Source organism: Marasmius oreades, chromosome 4 (assembly GCF_018924745.1).
Source record: "Marasmius oreades isolate 03SP1 chromosome 4, whole genome shotgun sequence".
NCBI lineage: Eukaryota > Fungi > Basidiomycota > Agaricomycetes > Agaricales > Marasmiaceae > Marasmius > Marasmius oreades.
In genome coordinates this window covers 1353653-1376590 of record NC_057326.1, presented here as the reverse complement: position 1 = coordinate 1376590, position 22938 = coordinate 1353653, and the positions used below count along the sequence as shown (strand labels likewise).

Below are 22938 nucleotides of genomic sequence, written 5' to 3'. Positions count from 1 at the left end.
CAGCCTTTTAAGGTACGCCTTGAACTTCAACCAGTAAATGTACAATTCCAACTTTCAGACACTCCCAAAGTAAGGACACTGACATCGATACTAATTTTGCTTGCGTTCGAAATGTAGATGTACAGATTTTCCTACAAATACAGATACAAAGTCATCCCTCAAGTGGAATGGGGCTCTGCCAAAGCGAGTTTTTATTATCTTGAGGGCATTAAGAGTCTGAATTGTGTGCATACCGTAAGTCGTCCGCCGAAGTGGGATATATTTCCAACTTCCGAAACATATTTGCCAACAAAAGATACATCATACACCATGCGAAGCTTGTCCCGAGTCAGCCGCTCGTCGGGGTAAAAATGAAGATGAAATGACATACTGCATCCCGACACAACTTCTAGGACCTCGTGAAAACACCACTAAGTATTTGTCCAGTTTCTGACTGTTTTCCTGCAGCCATCGTTCCGGTTTGAAAACATGCGGCTCCGGGAAAATGTCAGGATGAAGGTGCATAAAGGAATTGGACATCCCAATGACTGTCTATAATATTACGCCAGTCAGGGAAGACAGAGCCCAGTGCAAATATGATTTCGACTCACTCTGGCAGGGATATATTCCCCGGCAACTATCGTGTCTTCACCGACGACTCTGTTCATCGGTGTTATAACACCGATTGAAAGTCTTAAACCTTCCTTGATGACAGCAGTCTAGAAGAACACGGTCATTGTTAGAAATCGGAAATGGGTTGCAGGCTCTCTTGCTTACAAGGTAGGGCAGCTTCTCCAAAGTGACAAGATCGGGCGCGGGACCTTCCAAGTCTGGCCATGCGTCATACAACTCATTAGTGAGCTTGTCCCAAATCTTATGGCTACCTAAAACTCCACGAATGGCAAAGAATACCGGATTTGCTGTGGTATCGACCCCGGCGAATTTCAAGTTTAAAGCTTCTGAAGCTAACCATTTGCGAGGATTTGGCGGACGTTTGAACTGAGACCGTTTGAGGAGTATGTGGAAGAAGTTTGCGTTGGTTTCCTCAACGTCGGACGGAAACGATTGTAGAGCGTCAGCCGCCAAAATCTCAAGGGCGTCCATTTCCTTTAAACTGATGCGTGTCGTCGTCGATGTCAATATTTTAACGACGACGGGATGCAGATTTTTCATCAAGAACCAGATCGTGTTCCTATCCGGTGTATCAGTCACAGTCGAAGCCAGCCCAGAGGTTGTCAAGGCATGGCACTGTTCCAGGTCGGGGAAGGCGAACGTGGCAATCGTTGTCGAAAAAAATGGTCGGAGAGCGTATTCCAAATCGACTGGCACCTTGTCTTTCGCGTGCTTGAGAAGTAATTCGTCGAGATATTGATCGACCTAAAGCGATTATGAGCGACATTGAGAGGGGCGATAGCAATCAAAGATGACCTTTTGTTGAACCAACCATGTTCGATCGGAAACTGAACGCTTCGAAAAGTATGGTTGTATCATTGTCCTCCTGGTTAAGGCTTCCTGTGGGTCTAAAACGCCAAAAAGATGTAAGAACGACGTGACAGCTGAATATGTGTCTGGGTCTTTTGCGAATCTTGATCCGACAGCGTATATATCATTGTAGGCGTCGGGGTTACTGAAATGGAGCTACGTATGTCGTTCAATGAGAGGCAGGCGCTGGTTGAGTGAACGCTCACCTCTTTCGGGCCTACTCGGACAATCGGGCCTAAAGAAACTTGAGGTTGTTTGACAGTAAGTAACCTGAATGACGTACCATATAGGCGGTGGAGTCGCTCAACCTCATCCACCCACGCCCCATGCATGATGGTTTCGAAGTATTTCTTATAGAGAGTGGTCCAACGTGCAATGAAAGGACCGGGATATTTATCTAGCCTCTTGTCGCTAGCACTCACGTGGTACGCGTATAAGCCAACAAGGACAAGAATTGCGCCAGTGAATGATAAGGTGTTCATGGTAACGTTCGAGGGTGAAATTTTCAAGCTTCATCGACATCGCTGCGCTATCAACTACTACCGAGACTGAATGCCGGCCGATGTGGAGCCGGAGCGGTGGGCCTGTTCTCAGATATTGATATCTGTAGCCTAGAATTGCAAAAGATCATGAAATACATGTACACTTACCGTACTGTACTTATTGGATGCTTGATGCCATTAACGTAGACGTCGACCAGTCCGAGCATGTGACCGTACGCTCTGGCTCTACTCGGATCCGGAGTCTTCACTCAAAATTCCACTAGCCCCTCCAGCGTGCAGCCAGTACAACATGGAAATTTACTGCTTCACCCTACACATAATCAAGATTAGACCGACCGAACGAGCTGGGAATAAACGCTGAATAGCCTGGGAACCATGAGTCTGCCGTGGCCGTTCCTGTGATTCAAGCCAACTATGGAACTTTATCCTGGAGCACCCACGGAAACGAGAGCTAATCTGTGCGTGTTCCTTGGTTCTCTTGACTATCTCCTCTGACTCCCATACTACAGCCTACCAAAGCTTGCGATTAAGCCATGGATTCCACCAAAACCAAGACCGCTCATGTTCGTCAACGCGATCGTTGTCGATCCTGCTTCAGGAAATCTATTAACTGGAAGACAAACCGTAAAAGTTGAAGGCGGAAGAATAATTTCGGTCTCGCCGACCTCAGATGCTGAAAATTTCGGAGATGATTGTACGGTCGTAGATCTCAACGGTCTGTTCATTTGCCCGTGAGTAGCTGCCATCCTGACACTCTGATATCGTGCTGACTTTACTTTTTCAGAGGTTTAATAGATTGTCATGTACATGTCACCGCTGTTCCAGGAGTCAAGGTTCGTGGTACACTTCAAGATCGTACTCGATTTCCGTCTAATACGAGAATAGACGATGGGGGATCTAACAAGGCTTTCTGAACAAGAAGTACATCTAAGAACGACATACACCCTGAAAGGCACGTTTGGTTTCTTTACCAACTAATGTGAACAAGGCTCTCAAAAGTGAAGGCAGAAATGCTCTTACGTGGATTCACTGCTGTGCGAGACACCGGCGGTGCTTCAAAGGTCATCGCAAACGCCATCGAGGAGGGTTTGTTACTCGGCCCGAGATTGTTCCAATGTGGGAAGGCTCTATCGCAAACCGGTAAATTCGCGCATTGTTCTTGATCGTGTCCTAATATGGGATAGGAGGACACGGTGATTTTACACCTGCCCTTTCCGGTGGTCCTGAACCTGGTTGTTGTGGTGGTCACTCGAAGCTTTTTGCTCGCGTAGCTGACGGGGTTCCTGCTGTCTTGTCTGCTGTTCGGGGAGAGCTGAAAGCTGGCGCAGACTGTATGTCTTTGATACCTCTCACTTTAGTTTCCCAGTTCAGTTTCGCTCCGTAACAGTCATTAAAATCATGGTGGGAGGTGGCGTGGCATCTGAAACCGATGCAATCGAGACGGTGCAGTATACTGCTGAAGAAATTAAAGCCATCACGACGACATGCAGACAGATGGGCGGCAAGATGTGTATGTCTCACTATTTACTTTTGGGTTCACGGATTCGTTTAATCGCCTCTGATAAGCTACTGCACATGCATACACTGTTGAAGCGATCCGGCATGCAATCGACAATGGAGTTCTTGGTATTGAACATGGAAACCTCATCGACGAGGACACAGCAAAGCTGTTAGTTCCTTCCTTCTCGACGGAATGTTATATAAACTTAAAATGTCATTAGACTAGCTGCCAAAGGCATATACGTGAGCTATTCTTACATTACACCGGACCTTACATATCTCAACCTTCAGCTAGCTTACCCCCACGTTATCTTGTTACGGGATCATGGTCCGCCCGCCATTTGAAGACTTTCTTCCTCCAGACGGCCAAAAGAAAAACGCAGAGGTAATGAAACACGGTTTGCAGGCATTGAAGATCGCCCATGAAGCTGGAGTCACCATTTGCTAGTTCGTCCGCTCTCCTTCTTCACAATATCGAATTTCTTTTTCGAACTTCTGGCATGATACAATAGTGGTTCAGATCTTCTCACCTCGATGCAGGCTCTACAAACAGAGGAATTCACCATCCGAGCCAAAGTCCTTCCGTCACCTGAAATTCTGAGGCACGCCACGACTAACGCGGGTGAGCACTTCCTTTCTTGCTTGTAGGAGCCGATTTATTATACACCTTTACCGCCTTAGCGAAAATGCTCAAGAAGCAATGTTTGCTTGGAACCATCTCCGCGGACGCGTATGCCGATTTGTTGGTCTTGAAAGCGAACCCATTGGAAGACGTAACTGTTCTAGACAGACCGGAAGATAATTTGTTGGCTATCGTGAAAGGAGGGCGCGTCGTAATGAGTAGGATTTCAGGACTGCATACCGTGTAGAATCCTGTAGAACCCTGGTAATCAACCAGTCATTCCCGCCTGATCGCGACAATCTTTTCTGCGGAGCGTTGTCATTTCGATAGAGGTGAGCAGAGGCATAGCTATTCTGGGTGCTCACAGCTCCCGCTAGAATGTAAGGAACTAGGACCTCGCGACTATTGAAAGAAGACTCGACCTAGTAACACCTCGGCGTCAACCGGAGAACCAACGCGAGTCTCCTCTTCAGTTGGGGCCTCATCAAACGCCAGCCATCGTCTGTTACCATCGAATCCGTTTCAGAATCCTCTGATGGTCGGCAAAGTCTGTTGGTAGCGCTTGTAGAAGAAGTTCTACCCGTCGGTAACAACGATCTTGGTTTCTACAGCCGATCCGTCTTATCGTTGTATTGACAATTCAGTGCCCCCTAGTCACTATGTTTCATATGGCCAATTTCTGATGTTAAATGAACGGTTTCCCCCCTTATTCTTTGGTTTCGAGTCCTGAATGCGAAACCTTGGAACCTTCATGCTTCCTCCCATTGGGCCATCTCGACCTGGTGTTTGCCAATCGCGCAATATTTCATACTTCCTCAACGTCCTCTCGACACAGGTTCTGGGCTAGTTCAGCTTCCGCAGGAGTTTGGCATCACCGCTTCTAATACTTCTCAGAGCAGTTCTCTGGTTCTTTTGTATTCGTCGATCACTGCCTGATTCCGTATTGATTTATGGGCTGTTGTCTCCTTGGGTCCTGGTGATTGACGATTCCTTTTCTCGTTGTATTCCTGGGACCCTGTTTAGTTTGTTTCCTCAGTAACATTGTGCGAGGACTGCTCCCAAGAAAGTTGATATTCGACTGTTTGCGGTTTTCGAATGCATTTATTTACGTGGTCGTTCGGGCGTCTGAACATCTGAAGGCCGCGACGTCAGTGGCTAGACAGTTTCTACAACTCCTCTTTGTACTACCACACACTCATTTATTCTACACTCGCTTATACCCATAACTACCCCACGTTCTGTCCTCGAACATGCCTTCTCTCTTTCTCTGTCTTGCATATGCTGGCGGTGGTGTTTTCCTTCTCCTGGTCGCAACTACTCTTCTCTGGACAAGCGCGATGTTCCTCTGTAGGTGGGTAGGCAAAGTCGCCAAAGCTAGACGTTTGCGGAAGACGAATGTAGATATGGAGGTACCCGATCTCGCCAAATTCGTTTGTTGCCTTGCATTGTAGTAATACTCACTATAGGCTAACTGCAATATAACCCCTCTCATTCTTCAACCAAGGCGACCAACTCCTCGTTTTGCCCCTCATCCACCTCGATGCTCATGTCCTGTACATGTTTCTAGCCACCTCGACCGTAACCTGCATGTAAAACAGCCTACAGACCTCGAAATCTCGCCTCAGAAGTACAGGAACAATGACACCCACACCTCGTCCACATCGCCAACGTCAACCTTCCCATTATCGGACGATAACATCTCTGGCTGTACCGGTGGTTTTATAACTCTGTGTAAATCCCGAAAGAACTGTCCTCCCCCTGAACGAAAGTGTGAACACACGCAGTCTCCGTTTATTAACAGCACAAACCCTTGCCACGAGCCCTCGCATCTCGACTCGAAATCTGATGCCAGCTACGACGTGCCAAAAGCTTTATCGGTTGCTCACAGTACCATTATACAACCGCGAACCAAGATAAATTCTTCCGAAGAAAAGGATTTTCAGAAGAACTCTTCTAGCGTACCCCCCATTCTGTGGGCATTATTTTCTCCCAGTAACATTGGACTTGTTCTCGCGAGTGGACTCTTGGCAAAGTTTAGCGGCGAAAGGAAGAAAGAGGATGAATGTGCAGAAGACATCAATTCTTTACATCGCATTGCTGATGCTTTTGGAGCACGTCACAGCTCCCAAACCTCTCGTACGGCTCGGTACCGCCATTCTCTTGCTCGAGGCTCTAGGATTTCTGGGATGAGATATGAAGGTGGATATAAACAAGGACTGCATACGGTCGCATATAGATGTCATCTCCTGAAGACTGCAAGAAGTTCTATTCAAGAAGTCTCTGCATCTCGAGCATCTGTTGTTCCTGTCGTTACGACCCCGGTCCCGACCCCCCCGGAGCCCTCCCTCATCGTGACCGTGATTCCGCGTAATCCTCTCGAACATGACCCTACTGCACCTCCTGGTCTTGATTTACCGCCACCCAAAGTCATCACAAGAGGCCATGTTAGGGGAAGTCAAGAAAATTTATTGCCACCGTACCAAGTTGGCCTTTCAGGGAAGATGAGTATACTGAACAAGATGGTTGATGAAGGCATCGCTGGGGAGAACAAAAGACGACGAGAAATCTTGGGACTCAAGGTCATGAATCAGTAGAAACCATCCAGCTCTGCAAGAATGTTAGACTGGGATAATTGAGGTAGACGGACTCTCCCCCGCTTGAACTATATCCGTACGTATCTGTCCTTGTCATTCCTTTCGCGTTACGCTCCTTGAATATAAGAAAAAGAGTAGGTAAAATAGACTTTATTTGGATCAATCTAGTGATCTACAAGAGACCTATCGACCGACGTCACTTTTTGCGCGAATCGCTTCCCCGCGATAATATATCCAAATCGGAAAAGGTATACCTAGAACAATAGCTAGTCCTTGAACGGAATGTTTGAGATGATGGACCACGAGGAATAATCAAAAAGTAACTACCGCCGAGCAGTGATGTTCCAAGACCGTATCCCAGCTTGTCGTACATGTCCTGCGCGAATAACGGGAATGCAAACCCGAGTAGAGATCGTAGGACCTGAAGAAACGAGAAGTGAGGTCAACCAAGAAGAGCAAACAGGGATTTGTTCACTGAAGCTGCCGAAAGAGCGCTTGCTGCGTATGTGAACGCGTCCACGAGGTACAATGTGATAGGAAGGCTGAAGGCAAGGTGAGTTTCTTCACGTATGCAAAGATGTGCGGTCGATTTAAAAAAAATATCCCCTCACTAGCATGTCATCTGCCCTATGGAAATGGTGCGGTGAGCAATAAAGCGGAGGTTTCCAACGAGGAAAAGAAAAACGCGATATACCGAATCCAAATATCCCAGAACCAATAATGGGCATTATCCAATGAACTTTTGCTTGAGCAGACCAGCCATACCAGCTAACAGAAGATAGGCTTCTAAGCAACCGCGGTCGTGCCATACGTGTGGGGAGTCGCACTCACAACAACCCTATAGGTATGAAAAACGATCCAAATATCAAAGGAGGTATCCTCATCTCAGGTTTTCCTTTTCCGCCGTTTTTATCTGCCAACTAAGATGGGGATAAATAAGTAGAAAAACGTCAGTAAGGACGGTTATTCACCATACACGTCAACTTCAAGTGCCACGTACTCGCAAGTAAATATTGTCGGAGATACTTGCACCAAAGTATGTCGCAAGCATGAAGCCTGTTCCGAGCCCAAGATATACCAGGCCACCTATGCCAGCGCCGAAACCGTAATTGTCGTGGAATAGCCCTGGTGCGTTTATCACGGGTTGAGAGAACTCTGAATTGAATAAGGAAAACCCAAACCCACTTACTTGCGAAGGTAGCGAACATAAGATAATAGGTGCCTGAAGCGCGGATCATGAAGCCTAGGAAGACCGAAGTGAGAGGGAAACATACCATAGATACTGTAAAGATAGTTGTCAGTAAAAAAAAAGAAGTACAAGAAGACCTATGAGGTACTGACAAGGACATATATAGGCTGAGAATGAAGCAGATAAAGCTACGCGTCAGCAAGACGATTGGTCGACTAAGGTTGAGCCACAGGTATTGGGCTTTTGACATGTTACCGGCTGGCGTTTCAATGTTCAATTGCAACCGATTTTCCGGGTCCATCCTCTTTGCCTTTCGTCGTTGCAGAACTGGTGCATATGTCTCACGGAGAAGTGGTATTCCGATTAGGCTTGCGATACCGCAGGTAGCTATTGATAGTGTGCTTGAGACTGACCATCATCGTCATAAATTAGAAAGCCTTACCTGCAATGACTATAAATACATATTTCACGCTCACTCTTTCTGTGAGGAAGCCGCCAGCCACAGGACCTAAATATGATTTCTAGAAACTTCCATCGTATGAAACGGTTCAACGTAATACGTACCTAATGCAGGTGCAAGAAGTGGACCCAGGGTGTATAAGGACATGGCGAAAGCACGTTCCCGTTCTGCGAAGAGATCACCTGGAAGTGGAAAGTAAACAAGTTCTCAACCCATGGGGAAAGATTATGATTACGAGTACTTACCCACAGAACCTCCGCCAACAGCTATTGGAGCTGCTCCGGAAAATCCATCTACATAATATGCACTGGTGAGCGAGAAGAAAACTCTACAGGTTAACGGAACACTCACTCAGGAAACGGAAGGCGATGAAGGACGATATATTTGGTGAGAATGCACATCCAAGATTGAAAGCCAATGAAAATAAGTTTCCCAGGTGTAGGATCTGCATTCACACACTGAATGGTGAGGCAAAAACAATTGATTTAGAGACGCACCCATGTTCGGCCATACATTTCCGAAAGCGGGGCCAGAAAAAGTGGCTTGCAATAAAGTGTTAGGGTCGAAGTAAGTCCATCATCCTGTGATCCAACCCACCCCGATAGCAAACGAGATCAGAAAACTGCTCAAAGCCAGAGCTGTTACCGTCTGATTCTGGATGTGAAACATCTTTGCGACTTCTGGCAGGCCTGGAGCCATCATGGAGCTTGCGAGCGGAGGAATGAACGTGTAAAAAGCGACCTGTAATTAATTAACACGACATTAAGGCAAGAGTGTCTGTGAAGCCCACAATTGTAACCATTAACCATTTTTTCCGTGCCGTCCAATTTCTTGCGTTCGTAGGATCAGTCTCCCAGTCGTCTTTTAGGACGCTCCATTGAAGTCCAGTTTCTACTGCTTTAGTCCCGGAACTCCCAGAGGACGCGTCACTTGATGCCAGGGGATCGGTTGCATCTTCCATCTCTTGAACGGTCGTATGAGATCTTGCTGAAATTACAGTCTCTTGAGCACCGGCCTTTTTGTGAAGTTCGTGAGGTATCGTCATGGTCTGAGGAGAATTATAATTGATTATAGTTGGAGGGAATACATGTAACACATGCATGCACCCCGAAGAGAACATGATGCCGTCGGCCTCATATTCCGGCAGGCGTCTTGTTACATATCCGGCATTAAGCGTCGCTGAAGAGGCGAGGCTGTTAAGTTGAATCGTTGTAACCGATATCAACAGGGAAACGCACACGTTCTCAAAAGCGGCTGCAGGCCCTTAACCAAAAGCTATCTGCGAGGCCAAGTTCGGGTGAAATCAGGTCACCAGTCTCCTTAAAAATGGTGAATAAAGAGGCTACATTGAGCCCCACATGTTGTCATCACTGCTGACGGCAACACCAGAAGGCTGCTGTAACAGGTAATGCACCCACGATTTGCGACAAAACTTATAACAGAAAATTTCATGAGGCCATGCGAGCCGAGCCGAGTAGGAGTGAAAATGACTCGCTATTATTAGTACAAAATTTCGATAAGGAAACAAATGCTAAGATTATGTAGTTAGCACCAGATTCAAGTTGAAAGTCCGAGGGACATACCCACGTTGAGATAGATCAGCGGTATATGCTCTTTACTGCTGCACCCTGCGCCTCAGTTCTACCAGCATGTCTATGCTGATCATCTTCAAACCCCATTTATCTGCAAACTCCCTACACTGGTCGCGTCTCATCATCCCCCCTTGAGGGTCCTCATCCAGATCATTAACGAGCTCACAGAGGACGCCTGCTTCTGGCAAGCCCGCAAGGTTGCATAAATCCACCCCCGCTTCCGTGTGTCCTCTGCGTTGCAGGACTCCGCCGGGTCGAGCGTAAAGGGGCATGAGATGACCGGGTCTCGTGAAATCTGCAGGTGATGAAGTCGGACATGACAACGCAAGGGCGGTGAGTGCCCTGTCATGTGCCGATATGCCTGTAGTAGTCCCTGGGTAGCCGTTGGTCATTTATGTGAGTATTCACGAAGATGTGAGCGAGTTTACCATGCTTGTAGTCCGTAGAAATTGTGTAGGCGGTTCGATGTGGGTCCTGGTTCGCTTCCCCAACCATGAGAGGTAGTTCCAAGTCTCGTAACCTTTCACCGGGAAGCGATATGCAAATGAAGCCACTGAGTAACAACTTAGTGCCTTTGAACCGGTGAACATAATGGGCGTGAAGTACACACCTCGTATGTCTAATCATCCATGCCATTTTCTCGGTCGTGCAATGCGCTCCAGCAATGATCAAATCCCCCTCGTTCTCTCTATTCTCGTCGTCCATAACCACGAGAAATTCTCCTTGCTTGAACGCTTCGAGGGCAAGATCCATCGAATCGAACGAAAACGTCGTTCGTGGCGCACTGGTCCTCACTGTCGGGGGAGGTGCAGTCTTCATACCTTCCTGGAACTTTTCGAGTGATTGCAAGGGTTTCATAGCTGCGGAACTTTTCTTGAGGCTGTTGATTATTGGAAATGTGCTTCCGCGATTCTCCGTCGACATCGTCAAAGCAGTTGGAGCCATATCGACCGAGGTTTGGTAGGTTGCGAAGGAATAGCGATGACCGAAGCGTCACTGGACTGATGAATAGGTAGTGGGAGGAGGAGAACGATAAGGACAGGGGAAAAGGTTCAGGCCGTGGTCGCAGTCATATTCGTCAGCTAAACAAAAAAAATTGACCCGCGCCGCGCACGAGTCTGATTCACACCCGACTTACCCGTGATTCATGGTGAACATGATAGGCCTTCCCGACCTCATTCACATTGACAATGTTCTCGATTTGACTCCGAGTGCAAGGGCGACAGGAGGAGATTGTTTATATCCGTTATCCTTTTGGATGGGTGAGGTGGTTTGATTCAGAAGCTGCAATTTGAAGTCCAGCACCTCGAGTCGGAGAGGTGAGTATTTAGTAAATCTCCTTGTTTGCTCCTCCACGCACGGGCGGCGACTGCTCAAAAGGTATACATACCAGAGAATCTGGGCGTTAACGATTTCCAGCGGGCGCACATAGGTACCGTCATTGAAAAATCCCTCCTGCGCTCTACAAGTATGTAGTAACAATAACAATCTCCTCTGGGGTGTCAGCTTCTCCTGGCTAGTCAAGGAAGCGGCAGGGAACAAACGTCCCCCAACAATAATCTTCAATCTTTCTCAATCTAACCTTTTTTGTGCTTGTTGACGGGATGGGCTTCGTTGCCTGGGGTCAATCTCTAAGGCCTTTAAATTACTTGTATTCGTTCGAATCAAGGTGAACGAACAAACAATCAGCATCAGGTCGCCTGTGCGTCATATCTTCCATCTTACATGTTATTGATACTATGATCTGTTCACTTACACTCAATCAGTGGGGTTTCCATGTTTGCATACTGGATAGCAGCTTTTTGAAGCTTTCACAGAGATCCTCTCATCTCTATAAGTGGGGTTCTTCGACGTTCCGAAACCCTGGTTGACGGTCTTTCTGATTTCATAGGCTCCGGTGTCTGCCAGCAGCTGGAGATCGCTGAGAGTGCGCACTATCACCTCAAATTACCATTCGGGAAAAATCCAGTCTAAGTATGTACACATCTATCTCTCAAGCTATGCTTACAATGACGGAACGTCGGCTCAGAAGATCTTGGTCGGCTAAGTCAAATGATCGCGATAGCATAAAAACAGCTATCCTCGTGCTTGGGCGCCGCTTCTTATCCTTCTGCTTTCCATCTTGGCTGATTGTTTATTCCTCTCATCTTTTCGGCCCACATTTCTTTTCTGGACCCATGGCGGTCTTAGGCTCGACGGGGTATACAAGCAATCTACATTCATGACGAGAAAAAATCTGATATAGTGTAATCCCCAGGTTTCTGCAATACTGTATCCAATGGTCCAGCCTAGGTGGGTCGATTTACTGTTTACCCACACCCACTGACGCCTCACAACACTCCCATTAGCGCTGCTTTACTATGACTACACTTTGATATTTGGAATGGAAGTCAAATACATTTGGGGCAGAAAACTATCACTTTCAACTTTTGCTTACATTGGCTGCCGATACGCGCTAGTCGCAAACGTGTTGTTTTTGCTTGCCATGTCTAACAAACTGACTTTTGGGGTGAGACCGCCTGCATGCAAAATTGGGACCATCTAACGAGTCTTAGTACGACGACGACTTTATGCTTCTAGTCCCCTGATTGACCGGAAATGCAGTTGTGACACATGGTACAAAATCATCGATGTTCTTGGAGTTTTGGGTCGTGCTTCAGTCATCGGTGAGTACTTGAGTTATCGTCTCATCATCGGAGAAAGTCTCTTTGTTACTTATGCCGTACCTTACAGTGACGTTCACCGCCAGAACTTATGCTGTGTACGGGCGAAATCGTCTTGTTCTAATCTATCTAGCGACACTGGGACTTGCGACCGTTATCACAGATTCGGTAAGCGGAGGAGTCTCCGAATCGATCTTATTCTTTATTAGTCACTCTTCATCAACAGATGCACGTTCCTAGTCAAAAGTGCAGCCATTCAGAGAACACTCCAACGTGAGTATGTTTTTGTTCATCATGAGATGAAGTTCTGATTATCAACTATGGGAACCCGTAGTAGTTGATAAAACTTTCTTGCTGTTCATAAGACAGTTCTAATTGCCTTTTGGCAACAGTTAGCCTTTTGAGGCCCCTCTTTACGATCATTTTCGAAACGTCGTCGGCCCTACTGATAACCTTTCGCACTGCAAAGTCGTTCAGGGCGTATGGGGCCAACAGGAACAATATTTTGTTTTTCATATTCGAAGAAGGTCCGTAACCACGCGTTCTCTCGGGTGATGTTCACTGAACTCTTATACGTTTATAGGCCTAACGTATTTTTGGTGAGTCTTTCATTCGCTTTCATGGCCAATCTTTAATGAATCTCTTAGTCTTATTTCGCTCTTCACCGTTGCTACTTTCATCCTGAAGCTAGTAAGTGCCACCAGCAACCTTTACCATTTCTTTTACTCACATAATTGGCTGTTGTTTGAACTTTGAAGCGAGCAACTGTGAGCTTATTCTGTCGTTTCACATATTCGATAGGCACTAATATTACACATGGGTAGTCCGGACCTTACCAGGACATCTTGAACGCCTTCACACTCCCGTACATTCATCTATCTGATCCGAAGAGCGTTTAGTCTTATACACTGCCATTTGTTACAGACTATCAGGAATCCTCACAGCGCGATTTATCCTGCACCTCCGGGGATGGAGAGAGCAAGAAATCGCATATGTCAAATCAGTCACGAATCTTCATCAGCCGACTCCGAGTGTCAGGCAAGGGCAGAATTATCCACCTCTATATAACTTCGGAGCAGCCATGTCGTTGGCTGACGATACTTCGCGACCACCCATGTCGCCGTTGTCAGATACATCCACTTTGATCCCAGAGTTTGGCGAAGATCCTGAAGTGACGGCGAAGAGACAGGCACACGCTCTTCAAAGAGGATATCCTGATCGATACACGATGGGCGGCTTCGACCGGGCAAATGATGTTTAGCGTCGAGAGAGGTCGATATTCAACGTCTTAAAGTATGTACATAGCCGATCAGGAGGGACAATTGATTTAGGCGTATTTGTTACGACTGGTGTACTATCAGAGCTCTGTAGAATATAAATTATTATGTGTTGAGTGACAATCATTCGTTGATAAAGAATCCCTGGCTCGAATGATCTCGACATTGCTTCCTTCTACCAAGCGCTCAAGAAAAAGTGGATTTTGACCTACGCCATTGAGCAGAGCGGCCAAAACAAGAAGGCGAGTTTCTGCCACTTCATTTCATTTCGTGCTCATCTTTGCAAGAGAGCGCGTTAGAGATTTTCCATCATCAATAAAGAAAAAGCACTTCAGATCGAGGAAATGGGATCGTCAACGAAGACTTCATCACCATACGTGCAGTTCGGCGACAACAAGCTTGTGGTTGCATGTGATGCTGTCGGTGTTGACTTGATGATCCACAGTAAATAGGAGTATTATACTGAGCTGTCCAGTGGCATCAGAGTGCGTGCTAACGTAGTCCTGGTCTGAGTGGAAACTGCGCTGCAGGTTGTAATTTGAACCGAATTTGAAACCGGTAACCGGTGAGTTTCTACAAACGTGTGAGAAATGATTACATTTGTGACTGTGACGAATGCAAAGCGCTGCACAGCCACGAGTATTGTCACACTTTAGACTGATGTCACGCTCCCGGAACATTAATTATTGGTTTTCTACTTCTTGATCTCATGTCTTCCAGGTCGGTTGCATCTTCAAGTAATGCAGGAAGCTCCTCATCGGGTACAAGGCAACGCGAATCAAGTAGGAGTGAACGTAGTAAAGCTGGGACGAATGTACGTCTTCCCATCGCCATTAGACGCCTCAAAGTTCACCGTTTATTCTACCCCAGCCTGCTGTAGAATCAGCTGTTACACGACTCTTGGTGTCAATAAAAAAGCTACTCGAAGCATTGACAGAATGGAGCAATCTCAAGATGGACGAGAATCAAGTCAGCGATGTCTATGTGCAACTCGGAAATAACTTCAACGCTGCTGTAGCGGCCTTTGGTGCATTCAACATTGACATGAGGTGCGTTATTGTTATTGTCATTATATTTTTGCGGGCTAAATTTATTTTTGTAGCGAACTCATGACAGTTCCAGATGAGCTTCGGCAAGTTTTAGAACAATGTCTTTCAGAAGATGCTACGGTCGAGAATCTCGACCTCTATCTACCCACCGTCAGAGGTATTATCACCAACCTTCTGCAAGGTCTTCGAGGTAAACAGGCGCTTTATCGGCGGATGGTGTCGGATCACAAGCATCGTTCAGATTTGGGTCATCAGAGGTCAGACAGTAGCAGATTATCACGCTCCTCCAGGGGCGATTCTCAACGAGGCCAACATTCTCGGAGCAGTGGAGGTGATGATGAAAGAGTAGGAACACGTGGAAGTACTCATTCAAGACGACGCGAAACTGGATCCTCTACGAGTGCTCCGACGGTTGACCCATTCATCGGTGGCTTTTCACCGCGCCTCGCGTCACAGCCCAATCAGGATCTTCCTGAGCTACCAGAAGACACTCCAAGCGAATTCCCAAATCCGTACGACCGCAAGCACGCGTCTACTCCGTCATCCGTTGACCAAAATACGGCTCACCCTTACTCCCCACCCCTTCCAACCAGCACATCCCTCGACGGTTTCGGTGCGTCATCCGCTGTGCCGGCCAGCGTCAAACGTTACTCTTTAGTAGATAAATCAGTTCCTCCACCCAGTGTCGTTGTCGAGCCCTCAAGTCCAGATCCAACACGTGCGCAGCAGCATAATGAAGCATCCAGCCCCCCAGAAACGCCTGGTTCAGAGATACCACCACCGGATGCTCAATTGGATACTCCACCAATCCATACATCACAAGTCCCAGCTATGGCCAATTCATTAGCTGCCCTGAAGAGAAGCGAGACCCTGGAACGTAGGGCGTCCAAACGATTCTCTACATACAATATCTCGAAAATTACGGGCGGCGTAGGTAGAGATCGAACCGACCGACAGATCAGCAGGAAGCCAATGCCCGTCGGCTCGGCTCTGACACCCGAAGAGCTGGATGCTGTTACGGAGGAGGTGGATGAGGAAGACCCGTTACCCAACCACAAAGGAAGGGATGATTCCCGCTCACGGAGTCGTACTGAAACACCTGAGAATCGACCTCCACCTGTGCCACCTCTTCCTACAAACCCTGCACGAACTCCGGAACCACCACCCGTCAGTCCTGAGCCGCCATTTTCTTCAACAGAACCGGAGTTGAAACCAAGACCTCTTCCTGATCCAATTCATGCGACCGACGGGAAGATTACCGTGTTTTTGCAGTTGGGCAGAGAAGTGAAGAAAGTTGCCGTCGACACTGGGTTGACCATGTCGTCGTTGAGGATACTATTCGTCGATAAGTTCTCGTACAACCCTGGACTGGAGAAGTTTCCTGCGATATACATACGGGACCCCTCGAGTGGGGTGCAATATGAGCTCGAAGATATGGGTGAGGTAAAACAGAGTTGTCTGCTTTCTTTGAATATCGAACGTAAGTTCTCCAATTCTGCACCACGCACTCAAATTGATCATTCCCGTATAGCTCTTGATCAAATCAAGCAACATATCGACTCCCAGATATTGGGTCTTTCTAAAGATCTCAGGGAGCTGAAGAATGCAGTCGCCAACAACCAACGACAATCAATCCATCTTTCACCTATCATACCCTCACCTCACACCGAAAATACGCCAGCGCCAACTCGACCTACAGATAGACAGTTCCAGTCCGTTGCCCGACGTCTTTCCAAATATGTAATGAACAATGGCTTCGCACCATCAGCCATTCCGCCGTCAGCAGCCCCTCAACAGCCTCAATTAACAGGGGGACTTCAACCGCAAATGACAGGTGGCTCAGTTCTTTCAGACTACTCTACCCGGGTAGTCTCCGATCTGAAGATTCAGTTCGACGAAGTCCAGAATCTGCGACGCGACCTCGGTATCATGCGGCAACTTTATAGCGAATTTATGAAGCAGACAAAGGAATCTCTCAATACTCTACGAGGACAAACGCAGTCCGTTAAACAACTTGCCAATTCACAAGTGGGTGGTGCACGTGCGTTTATCGATTCTGGGAAGCAAAAATTGGATTCGAGGACGCAGAATGTGTTGACGGAGGTCGAAAAGTTGCAAGATACCGTTGAAAGCCTCAAAAACGACGTGCTGAAGCGGCATATTAGTCCTAAGGCTATGTATCTCAAGACTATCCAGAAGGATATGAATTCCGTGAACGCAGAGTTGGAGAGCTTGAAGGAACATGTGAACACGATTATGCCGATGTGGAAGAAGACATGGGCAGAGGAGCTGGCAAATATTGTGGATGAACAGCATTTCATGACGCACCAAGAGGAGTTCCTGGCCGATTTGATTGAGGATTACAAGGCTGTAGCGGACGTGTTTGGACATGTGGAACAGGTGATTAATTTGAGGGGGACTGGGTCGGGGAAGAGAGTTAATGGGAAAGGGTTTCGACCTCCGCCACCGGAAGAAGGCCATGGAGGGTTGGGTACTGTGATGTTAGGGATCAAAGGTATGAATGTGGATGGGGACAAGAGGTTGAAGGCTATTGAGGCGAATGAGAGGAACAGGCAGAAGGAACTTGCTAGTCGGTCGGATGAGCTTCAACAGGAGCTGACGGATTTCGTGAGCCAGAAGAAGTTGAAGATGACAGGAGGAGCGGAAGAGGTTGAACGAGTTAGGCAAAAGAGGAACGATATGACTTTGAAGGCGATGTTCACTGGTGGAAATGGAGAGGTTGTCGAGACGGGCGGCTTCACTTAATCTTCCGAAGGACCTATCCACACGGATTTTACCCTCATATTTTGTTTTTCATTCCATTCCATGCTGCTTACGATTATTCATTGGTTTTTGAATATAATTGAGCAGGAAGTAATGTAAATTCTCAATCTTTGGACATGTAAGGAGTGGGTATACTGTGCGGGCAAGAACATAACACGTCTCGACGTAAGAGAAATGAAGACCTTTCCTCATCAAAGCTTGGCTGGGGTCTGGAAAAGTCTTGCAATCGGGGGTGGGTATCTTACCGCAAAAATGAACCAGGATCAACGGGAAGTGATGTCACACAACCATCCAGGAATAGTTTCAAGTTGGGGTTCAACTCACATTCAAGATCCCACCTGCACCGCCGTTCCCACTGTCGCATTCGGGTCTCCGCTGTCATCTGTCTTGTCAAGGTCATGAACATCTCGTATTGGAGTTTCGTTGCAGCCTCCCATCAGAAAGTCGTCTACTACGTCTGCGTCATGTGCATGAGGCTCCAAGAGCGGTTTGGTGACAGGGTTTGTGGAGTATTTGTATTTGCGGTATCGAAAAGATCTGGTCTTCATAACGAGTCGACCCAACCATCTTCCTGGGCTCCTACAAAACACGGAACCGATCATTTTAGACAAAACAACCGATGAGAAGCTGAACCGGAAATCATTACACTGTCGACCTCTTTTTCCTTGGGGAAGCTCCGGCTCCAGGCGCTACTTTTTGACCGGGTAGTGCCACATGTCTGGGAGTGAGGATGATGTAGGAGAGGTTGAACGGCAAGGACATGGGTCGGTATCGGTAATATACGATTCGAGCGGGAAAAGGGCACTAGGGAAAGCGATGGGATAGCGCTAGCGAAGAGGGAGTTTATAAATTATCTTCCACATGATCCTTTGACAGCAAGAAGCTCAGAGTCAAAGCGTTCGATGTCGTGTGGTATAGATTACGTCCTCGAAGATTTGAGGGCCCGAGAGGTCATTTGAGCGGTGTTTTTTTTTGAAAAGCCAGAGTGAGCGAAACCAAAGCAAAAAACTAGAACAAGAAGCGCTCTGTGGATGTGGTCGAGAACAGCGGCGCGAGATGCGCGCCTGATTAGCTTAGTCTCCTTCCGCGATTTCATCAGTTACCTACTTTTCGATAACATCGCAATTTGCTTGAAGAAGAACAAGGCGCACAGCAATCCTCATCCTGGATGTATCAAAATTTAGAAGACCGGACCGGAAATCCAGAGAGCAGGGGTCAACGGGTGTTTCCCGACGCAAGCCAGTGGGCGGATCGCGGTGCAAGAGACTCACCGTGTTATGAGTCGCGCTATCCTCCAATTCACCCAAATTCTACCTCGTTATTGACGCTTTTCTCCGTATTGTCTAGCGTCTCAAATGGAATGTGTAACCCGCTCCTATCGTTTTACGCTCGTACCCTGTTCTGCACGGCCGCGTTGTTGACCTTTCGGGTGATTGAAAATAGGATCTGGCTCTAGAACTTTATGAAGCCTTGTCCCTAAAGTTGACTCTGGGCTTGAACTCCGGATGTATACGTAAGCCGTGACACACGTTCATTGGTGGGCGCTTCGGGCATTCTTGCTGTCGGGCGGTTCGCTCTCTTCGAAGAATTGTGTACCGCCTGCTATTCCTGACGGGATATATAAACGTACCCACTCCCGTCGTTATAGACCCAACTCCACCTGGATCCTTTCCTCTCTCAGGGTAGGTTACTATCGTCATCCCTGACTCTACTACATGATGACACTGATGATACACTCCTTAGATAAAATAATTGCGTGTTATAAACGCGCTTCAGGTGTTGTCAGTTTCTTTCCTTAACCTCATCACAGCCTTTCCGCATCTGAGCCCATCCTTTCCAGAACCCAATTCAAAGTTTCTAAACAGACGCCATAAAATGTCCCAACCATTGATGCTACGAAACGTGCGTTTGTTCCATACCAAGTTAGAAAGGTTACTGACTTTCGTCCCCAGAATTCATCAGCAGTGCTCGCTTCTGATATGAAAAGCTCGCGCGTGAACCAAGCGGATTCTCGTTCACCACCATTGTCCTCGGTGGAGAACCTGAATAACGGCAATAGACAATACCCACCTGAGATTGTTCAAGGAAGAGAGACTTTGTGAGTTTCTGCTCGGGGGTTGACGTTGAAAGCCTGTTCGCTAAAACACTCTACAGGCAACGTATCGTACAAGCTTTCTCCACACGAATCAGTGGGGAGTAAAGAATTCATCACGTCGCTTCCCTAACGTCCCCACGCCATGACTCCCCTTTCGCTGTCGTTAAGTTTACGTTTTCGTTCGTCACATACATGTATGTATCACCACATTTTTATTATACTCGCTTTCTTCGTATTTCGTAGTGTGCTGTAATATTATATCATGTTGTATAATCCCCCATCTATCCTAACTTACCTCGACCGTGTCTCTTTACCTTACCGACGTACACGGGTCTTCGTAGATCTAGAATCGTATATTGATTGAATTAACGGTTCAACGTTCAAGAGCAGTCCACATTTGTGAGAAACGGGTCCCTCACAGCGTGGCCAGACCAGGAGAATCGCATATGATCGGACATCGGGTATATTGGAGAGACGCAGATGTGTAAGAAGGACAGCTAGGGGCTGGAATTTGGGGTCACCTTCTTATGAATTGAAACTCGGAGTGAAACTGAAACCTTCCATGGACGGAATCTTCCATTTCGTCGCGATTCGGTTAACTCAAGGTGTTGTTTGTCGGCAGAATGAGGTGAAGATCCAGATCAGTGTCTGTTGTTACCGATGAGACGCGCAGTACCCCACATTTCTCGCGATCGAAGCCCATGTGATGGAAAGGTAAACTTTTTGGGGTGAATCGGAACCACGAAGCTTCGAAAAGAAATTAGAGGCGGTTGCAAGGCGGTTGTGTGTTTTCGTGAGGCTATGGTAGAGTCCGACGAGGCCGATAAGGTTTATCCGGAGTTCAAAAATAATTCCGTTTGTCCGAAGACAAAGCAGCTGCATTCTGATTGGCTAACTGGTGCACGTTTTTGCTCCTGTCATTTCCCACGCCTGCCGCATCGGATGTTTGTGTAGATTTTCACTTTCAGATCTAGAGGGGCGTACAATCATTGCCGACGACCGTGCTGTATGCGTCGGTGAGAACACTGAACAATGTGCGCCCGCACGGGGGCTGCTTACAGCCGTTTGCATAAAGCTTGAGACTTGTCATCTGTTTTATATAGAAACCAACGACATTGACACATACCTTATCAGTACTAGTCCGGTGTCCTTTCCGGACCTTCCCAGTAGGAGCGGAGCAGCGCCAGGGTAAACGGCGTCAATCGGCGTCGAAGGCCGGCAGGAGAGTACGACACAAATACATCCGGGAGGCCCGGGAGGACTAAGGACACCAAATTGTTTAGATTTCTATATAAACTACATGGTTGATCAGTCAACCTCTATGCAAACGGCTGTAATGACAATATCTCGGCACATATTAGAACGGGGTCATTTTTTGAATTCCGCTAGCCGGAACGGATCCGGTGTGATCGGCTAAGCTCGGCAGTTTACTTGGAATACGTCATCCATTCTTAGGAGCTCAACGCTTTACTTTCATTGAGCTTGACAGGAGTCCACTGACGATTATTCCTCAGTTGACGTGACGTTGACAGTATGACATCTTCGAAACAAGTCAAAAATGACCCAAATATGGTGATTTATTTCATATTTATTTACAGAGGCTGAAAATAAATCGATAAACCCTTTTGAAGCACAATTAATTTACCATTAATCAGACAAATGATTAATATCGCTTAATTACTTTTAAATAATTAATAATTAATCGTCAACAAGGGTTTTTCTCTGCCACCGTTAATAGAGAAAAGGCAGCAGCGAAACTCATCTTGTTGTATATACAAGTCAATGTTTTCTGGATTATCTATGGAATTGTATTGATGCTTCACAAAGAGGGAAGTTGCAGGTAATCAATACATTACGGCACGAATCGTACCAGTACGGTTCGCACAGCCACCCTCAAGTCACATGTGGAAATCAGCATGAATCATACAGCCACTCTCAAGTCTATTCCTTGTGTTTTGGGTACTTCACGTGGCATTACGATGTAAGAATTTACTCAATAATATGTCTGGGTCTAACCCTACCACTACCTGCACAGAGACTTATCATGGTAGCCTTATGATTCCAATTTTTTAACCTTTCCCACACAGGTATTACGGCATGAATTATACCAGTACAGTTCGCACAGCCACTATTGTAACTTGAACAACCACCACCATGTACGACAAATTGACGACGAATCAGGGTAAATTTCTTCAATATCTTCTTTCCTTTCTCCAGATATGCAGCGTGTTTACCAGGTTCAATTTTAAAGACAGAACAGTTAGTTATTACCCTCGTGATCTTGCTCGTAAGTACTTAGCAATGCTATGTCCATTATTGGCTACTACCTACCCTCGTGATCAGGCTTATCCTTGACTTAACCTGTGGCTCCGATCAAGGCACCTACGTCAATGTCACGTCAATGTCACATCAACTGAGGAATAATCGTCTGTACCCTCGCTTGACAGGCATACATTGTCAAGGCAGTCATCTGAGGAAACTCCATCATGAAGGAATGGATGACGTCTGCGAGGAACTTGGGATGTTTGATTGTTACTGAACCGCAGAGCTTATAACAAGCCTTTCGTTCCACTGTCGTCATTGTGTAACCCGTCCGCTCCTTCTTTCTTTTCCACCCATGGACCTATTTTTTCTTCTTTATCTTATTTACTAGCAACCCGGCTCTGCTGTCGGTTTCCATTATATCTCTTCTTCACCACAAAGCCTTTTTTTCTTCTTCAAGAAACGAATCGTCCAAACCCTACGTGAGTTGTTACCGTTTGTAATCGAAGAGCCAACACTGACGACCACTGTGCAGCTTGCCACTTTGGAGACGCCTCAGAAGGAGTGCAATTCCGGTTCTCTCTATTGAGGCCGTGTTTTAGCACACTCTCTTTTTTTTGCAGCCCCGCTTGGCCCTTGCGACCAGCAATCAACTCCGCAAAAACGTAAAGATCGATTCAGCTCAGACGCCACTAACGACCACCCCCGCAAGATGATTGGCCTCACCCAAGAATTTTACAAATTACAGTATGTTTTTCAACCCTTTCGTTGCGACTTCAATATTTCAATACTCATTTGTCAATTTGATCGCTCTCGAATCCAGCCGATTGCCAAATATATGGTGTGTTTCAGTGCCAGTTCAAAGGCTCTGAACGTGATAAATTCTA

General features: G+C 46.9%; 9 protein-coding genes across 13 annotated transcripts; 5 read left to right on the top strand and 4 right to left on the bottom strand.

The window, feature by feature from the left end:
* Positions 1–90: 90 nt before the first annotated feature.
* E1B28_007248 (uncharacterized protein) lies at positions 91–2187 on the bottom strand (the record flags this gene model as incomplete). Its single annotated transcript, XM_043151970.1, has 8 exons — positions 1745–2187; positions 1668–1696; positions 1408–1617; positions 757–1356; positions 591–698; positions 371–531; positions 234–317; positions 91–175 (listed from the first exon to the last, which is right to left on the bottom strand). Exons 1-8 carry the CDS (start codon positions 1941–1943, stop codon positions 91–93), a joined length of 1476 nt encoding a protein of 491 aa, XP_043010052.1. The 5' UTR covers positions 1944–2187.
* Positions 2188–4761, top strand: E1B28_007247 (uncharacterized protein). Of its 4 annotated transcripts, XM_043151966.1 has the most exons (13): positions 2223–2422; positions 2474–2695; positions 2749–2797; positions 2850–2916; positions 2973–3104; positions 3149–3295; positions 3352–3474; positions 3531–3633; positions 3686–3707; positions 3760–3911; positions 3977–4086; positions 4146–4194; positions 4251–4400. In XM_043151966.1, exons 1-13 carry the CDS (start codon positions 2379–2381, stop codon positions 4264–4266), a joined length of 1236 nt encoding a protein of 411 aa, XP_043010048.1. In that variant the 5' UTR covers positions 2223–2378; the 3' UTR covers positions 4267–4400. The 4 variants fall into 4 exon arrangements, with proteins under 4 accessions (XP_043010049.1, XP_043010050.1, XP_043010051.1 ...); XM_043151967.1 differs by having other exon boundaries at positions 2188–2422; positions 4146–4761; XM_043151968.1 differs by having other exon boundaries at positions 2188–2422; positions 3760–4761.
* A 478-nt stretch (positions 4762–5239) lies between these two features.
* Positions 5240–6796, top strand: E1B28_007246 (uncharacterized protein). Its single transcript, XM_043151965.1, has 2 exons — positions 5240–5495; positions 5553–6796. Exons 1-2 carry the CDS (start codon positions 5337–5339, stop codon positions 6678–6680), a joined length of 1287 nt encoding a protein of 428 aa, XP_043010047.1. The 5' UTR covers positions 5240–5336; the 3' UTR covers positions 6681–6796.
* Positions 6266–9148, bottom strand: E1B28_007245 (uncharacterized protein). Of its 2 annotated transcripts, XM_043151964.1 has the most exons (15): positions 9120–9148; positions 8927–9070; positions 8827–8871; positions 8681–8774; positions 8575–8622; positions 8434–8511; positions 8312–8377; positions 8022–8256; positions 7955–7962; positions 7870–7902; positions 7681–7805; positions 7512–7600; positions 7375–7448; positions 7008–7307; positions 6266–6952 (listed from the first exon to the last, which is right to left on the bottom strand). In XM_043151964.1, the coding sequence occupies exons 1-14, from the start codon at positions 9129–9131 to the stop codon at positions 7291–7293; spliced, it is 1068 nt and encodes a 355-aa protein (XP_043010046.1). In that variant the 5' UTR covers positions 9132–9148; the 3' UTR covers positions 6266–6952; positions 7008–7290. The 2 variants fall into 2 exon arrangements, with proteins under 2 accessions (XP_043010046.1, XP_043010045.1); XM_043151963.1 differs by having other exon boundaries at positions 6813–6952; positions 7008–7448.
* A 796-nt stretch (positions 9149–9944) lies between these two features.
* E1B28_007244 (uncharacterized protein) lies at positions 9945–10866 on the bottom strand (the record flags this gene model as incomplete). The annotated part of the gene is made up of 3 exons (XM_043151962.1): positions 9945–10294; positions 10350–10474; positions 10532–10866. 3 exons carry the CDS (start codon positions 10864–10866, stop codon positions 9945–9947), a joined length of 810 nt encoding a protein of 269 aa, XP_043010044.1.
* A 1944-nt stretch (positions 10867–12810) lies between these two features.
* E1B28_007243 (uncharacterized protein) lies at positions 12811–13845 on the top strand (the record flags this gene model as incomplete). The annotated part of the gene is made up of 7 exons (XM_043151961.1): positions 12811–12857; positions 12981–13111; positions 13168–13183; positions 13232–13274; positions 13343–13351; positions 13409–13449; positions 13509–13845. 7 exons carry the CDS (start codon positions 12811–12813, stop codon positions 13843–13845), a joined length of 624 nt encoding a protein of 207 aa, XP_043010043.1.
* Positions 13846–14570: 725 nt separating this feature from the next.
* E1B28_007242 (uncharacterized protein) lies at positions 14571–17676 on the top strand (the record flags this gene model as incomplete). The annotated part of the gene is made up of 4 exons (XM_043151960.1): positions 14571–14675; positions 14732–14910; positions 14964–16390; positions 16442–17676. The coding sequence occupies 4 exons, from the start codon at positions 14571–14573 to the stop codon at positions 17674–17676; spliced, it is 2946 nt and encodes a 981-aa protein (XP_043010042.1).
* Positions 17677–18020: 344 nt separating this feature from the next.
* E1B28_007241 (uncharacterized protein) lies at positions 18021–18456 on the bottom strand (the record flags this gene model as incomplete). The annotated part of the gene is made up of 2 exons (XM_043151959.1): positions 18021–18273; positions 18341–18456. 2 exons carry the CDS (start codon positions 18454–18456, stop codon positions 18021–18023), a joined length of 369 nt encoding a protein of 122 aa, XP_043010041.1.
* An 899-nt stretch (positions 18457–19355) lies between these two features.
* E1B28_007240 (uncharacterized protein) lies at positions 19356–20177 on the top strand. Its single transcript, XM_043151958.1, has 3 exons — positions 19356–19596; positions 19647–19792; positions 19849–20177. Exons 1-3 carry the CDS (start codon positions 19570–19572, stop codon positions 19892–19894), a joined length of 219 nt encoding a protein of 72 aa, XP_043010040.1. The 5' UTR covers positions 19356–19569; the 3' UTR covers positions 19895–20177.
* The last annotated feature ends 2761 nt before the right edge of the window (positions 20178–22938 follow it).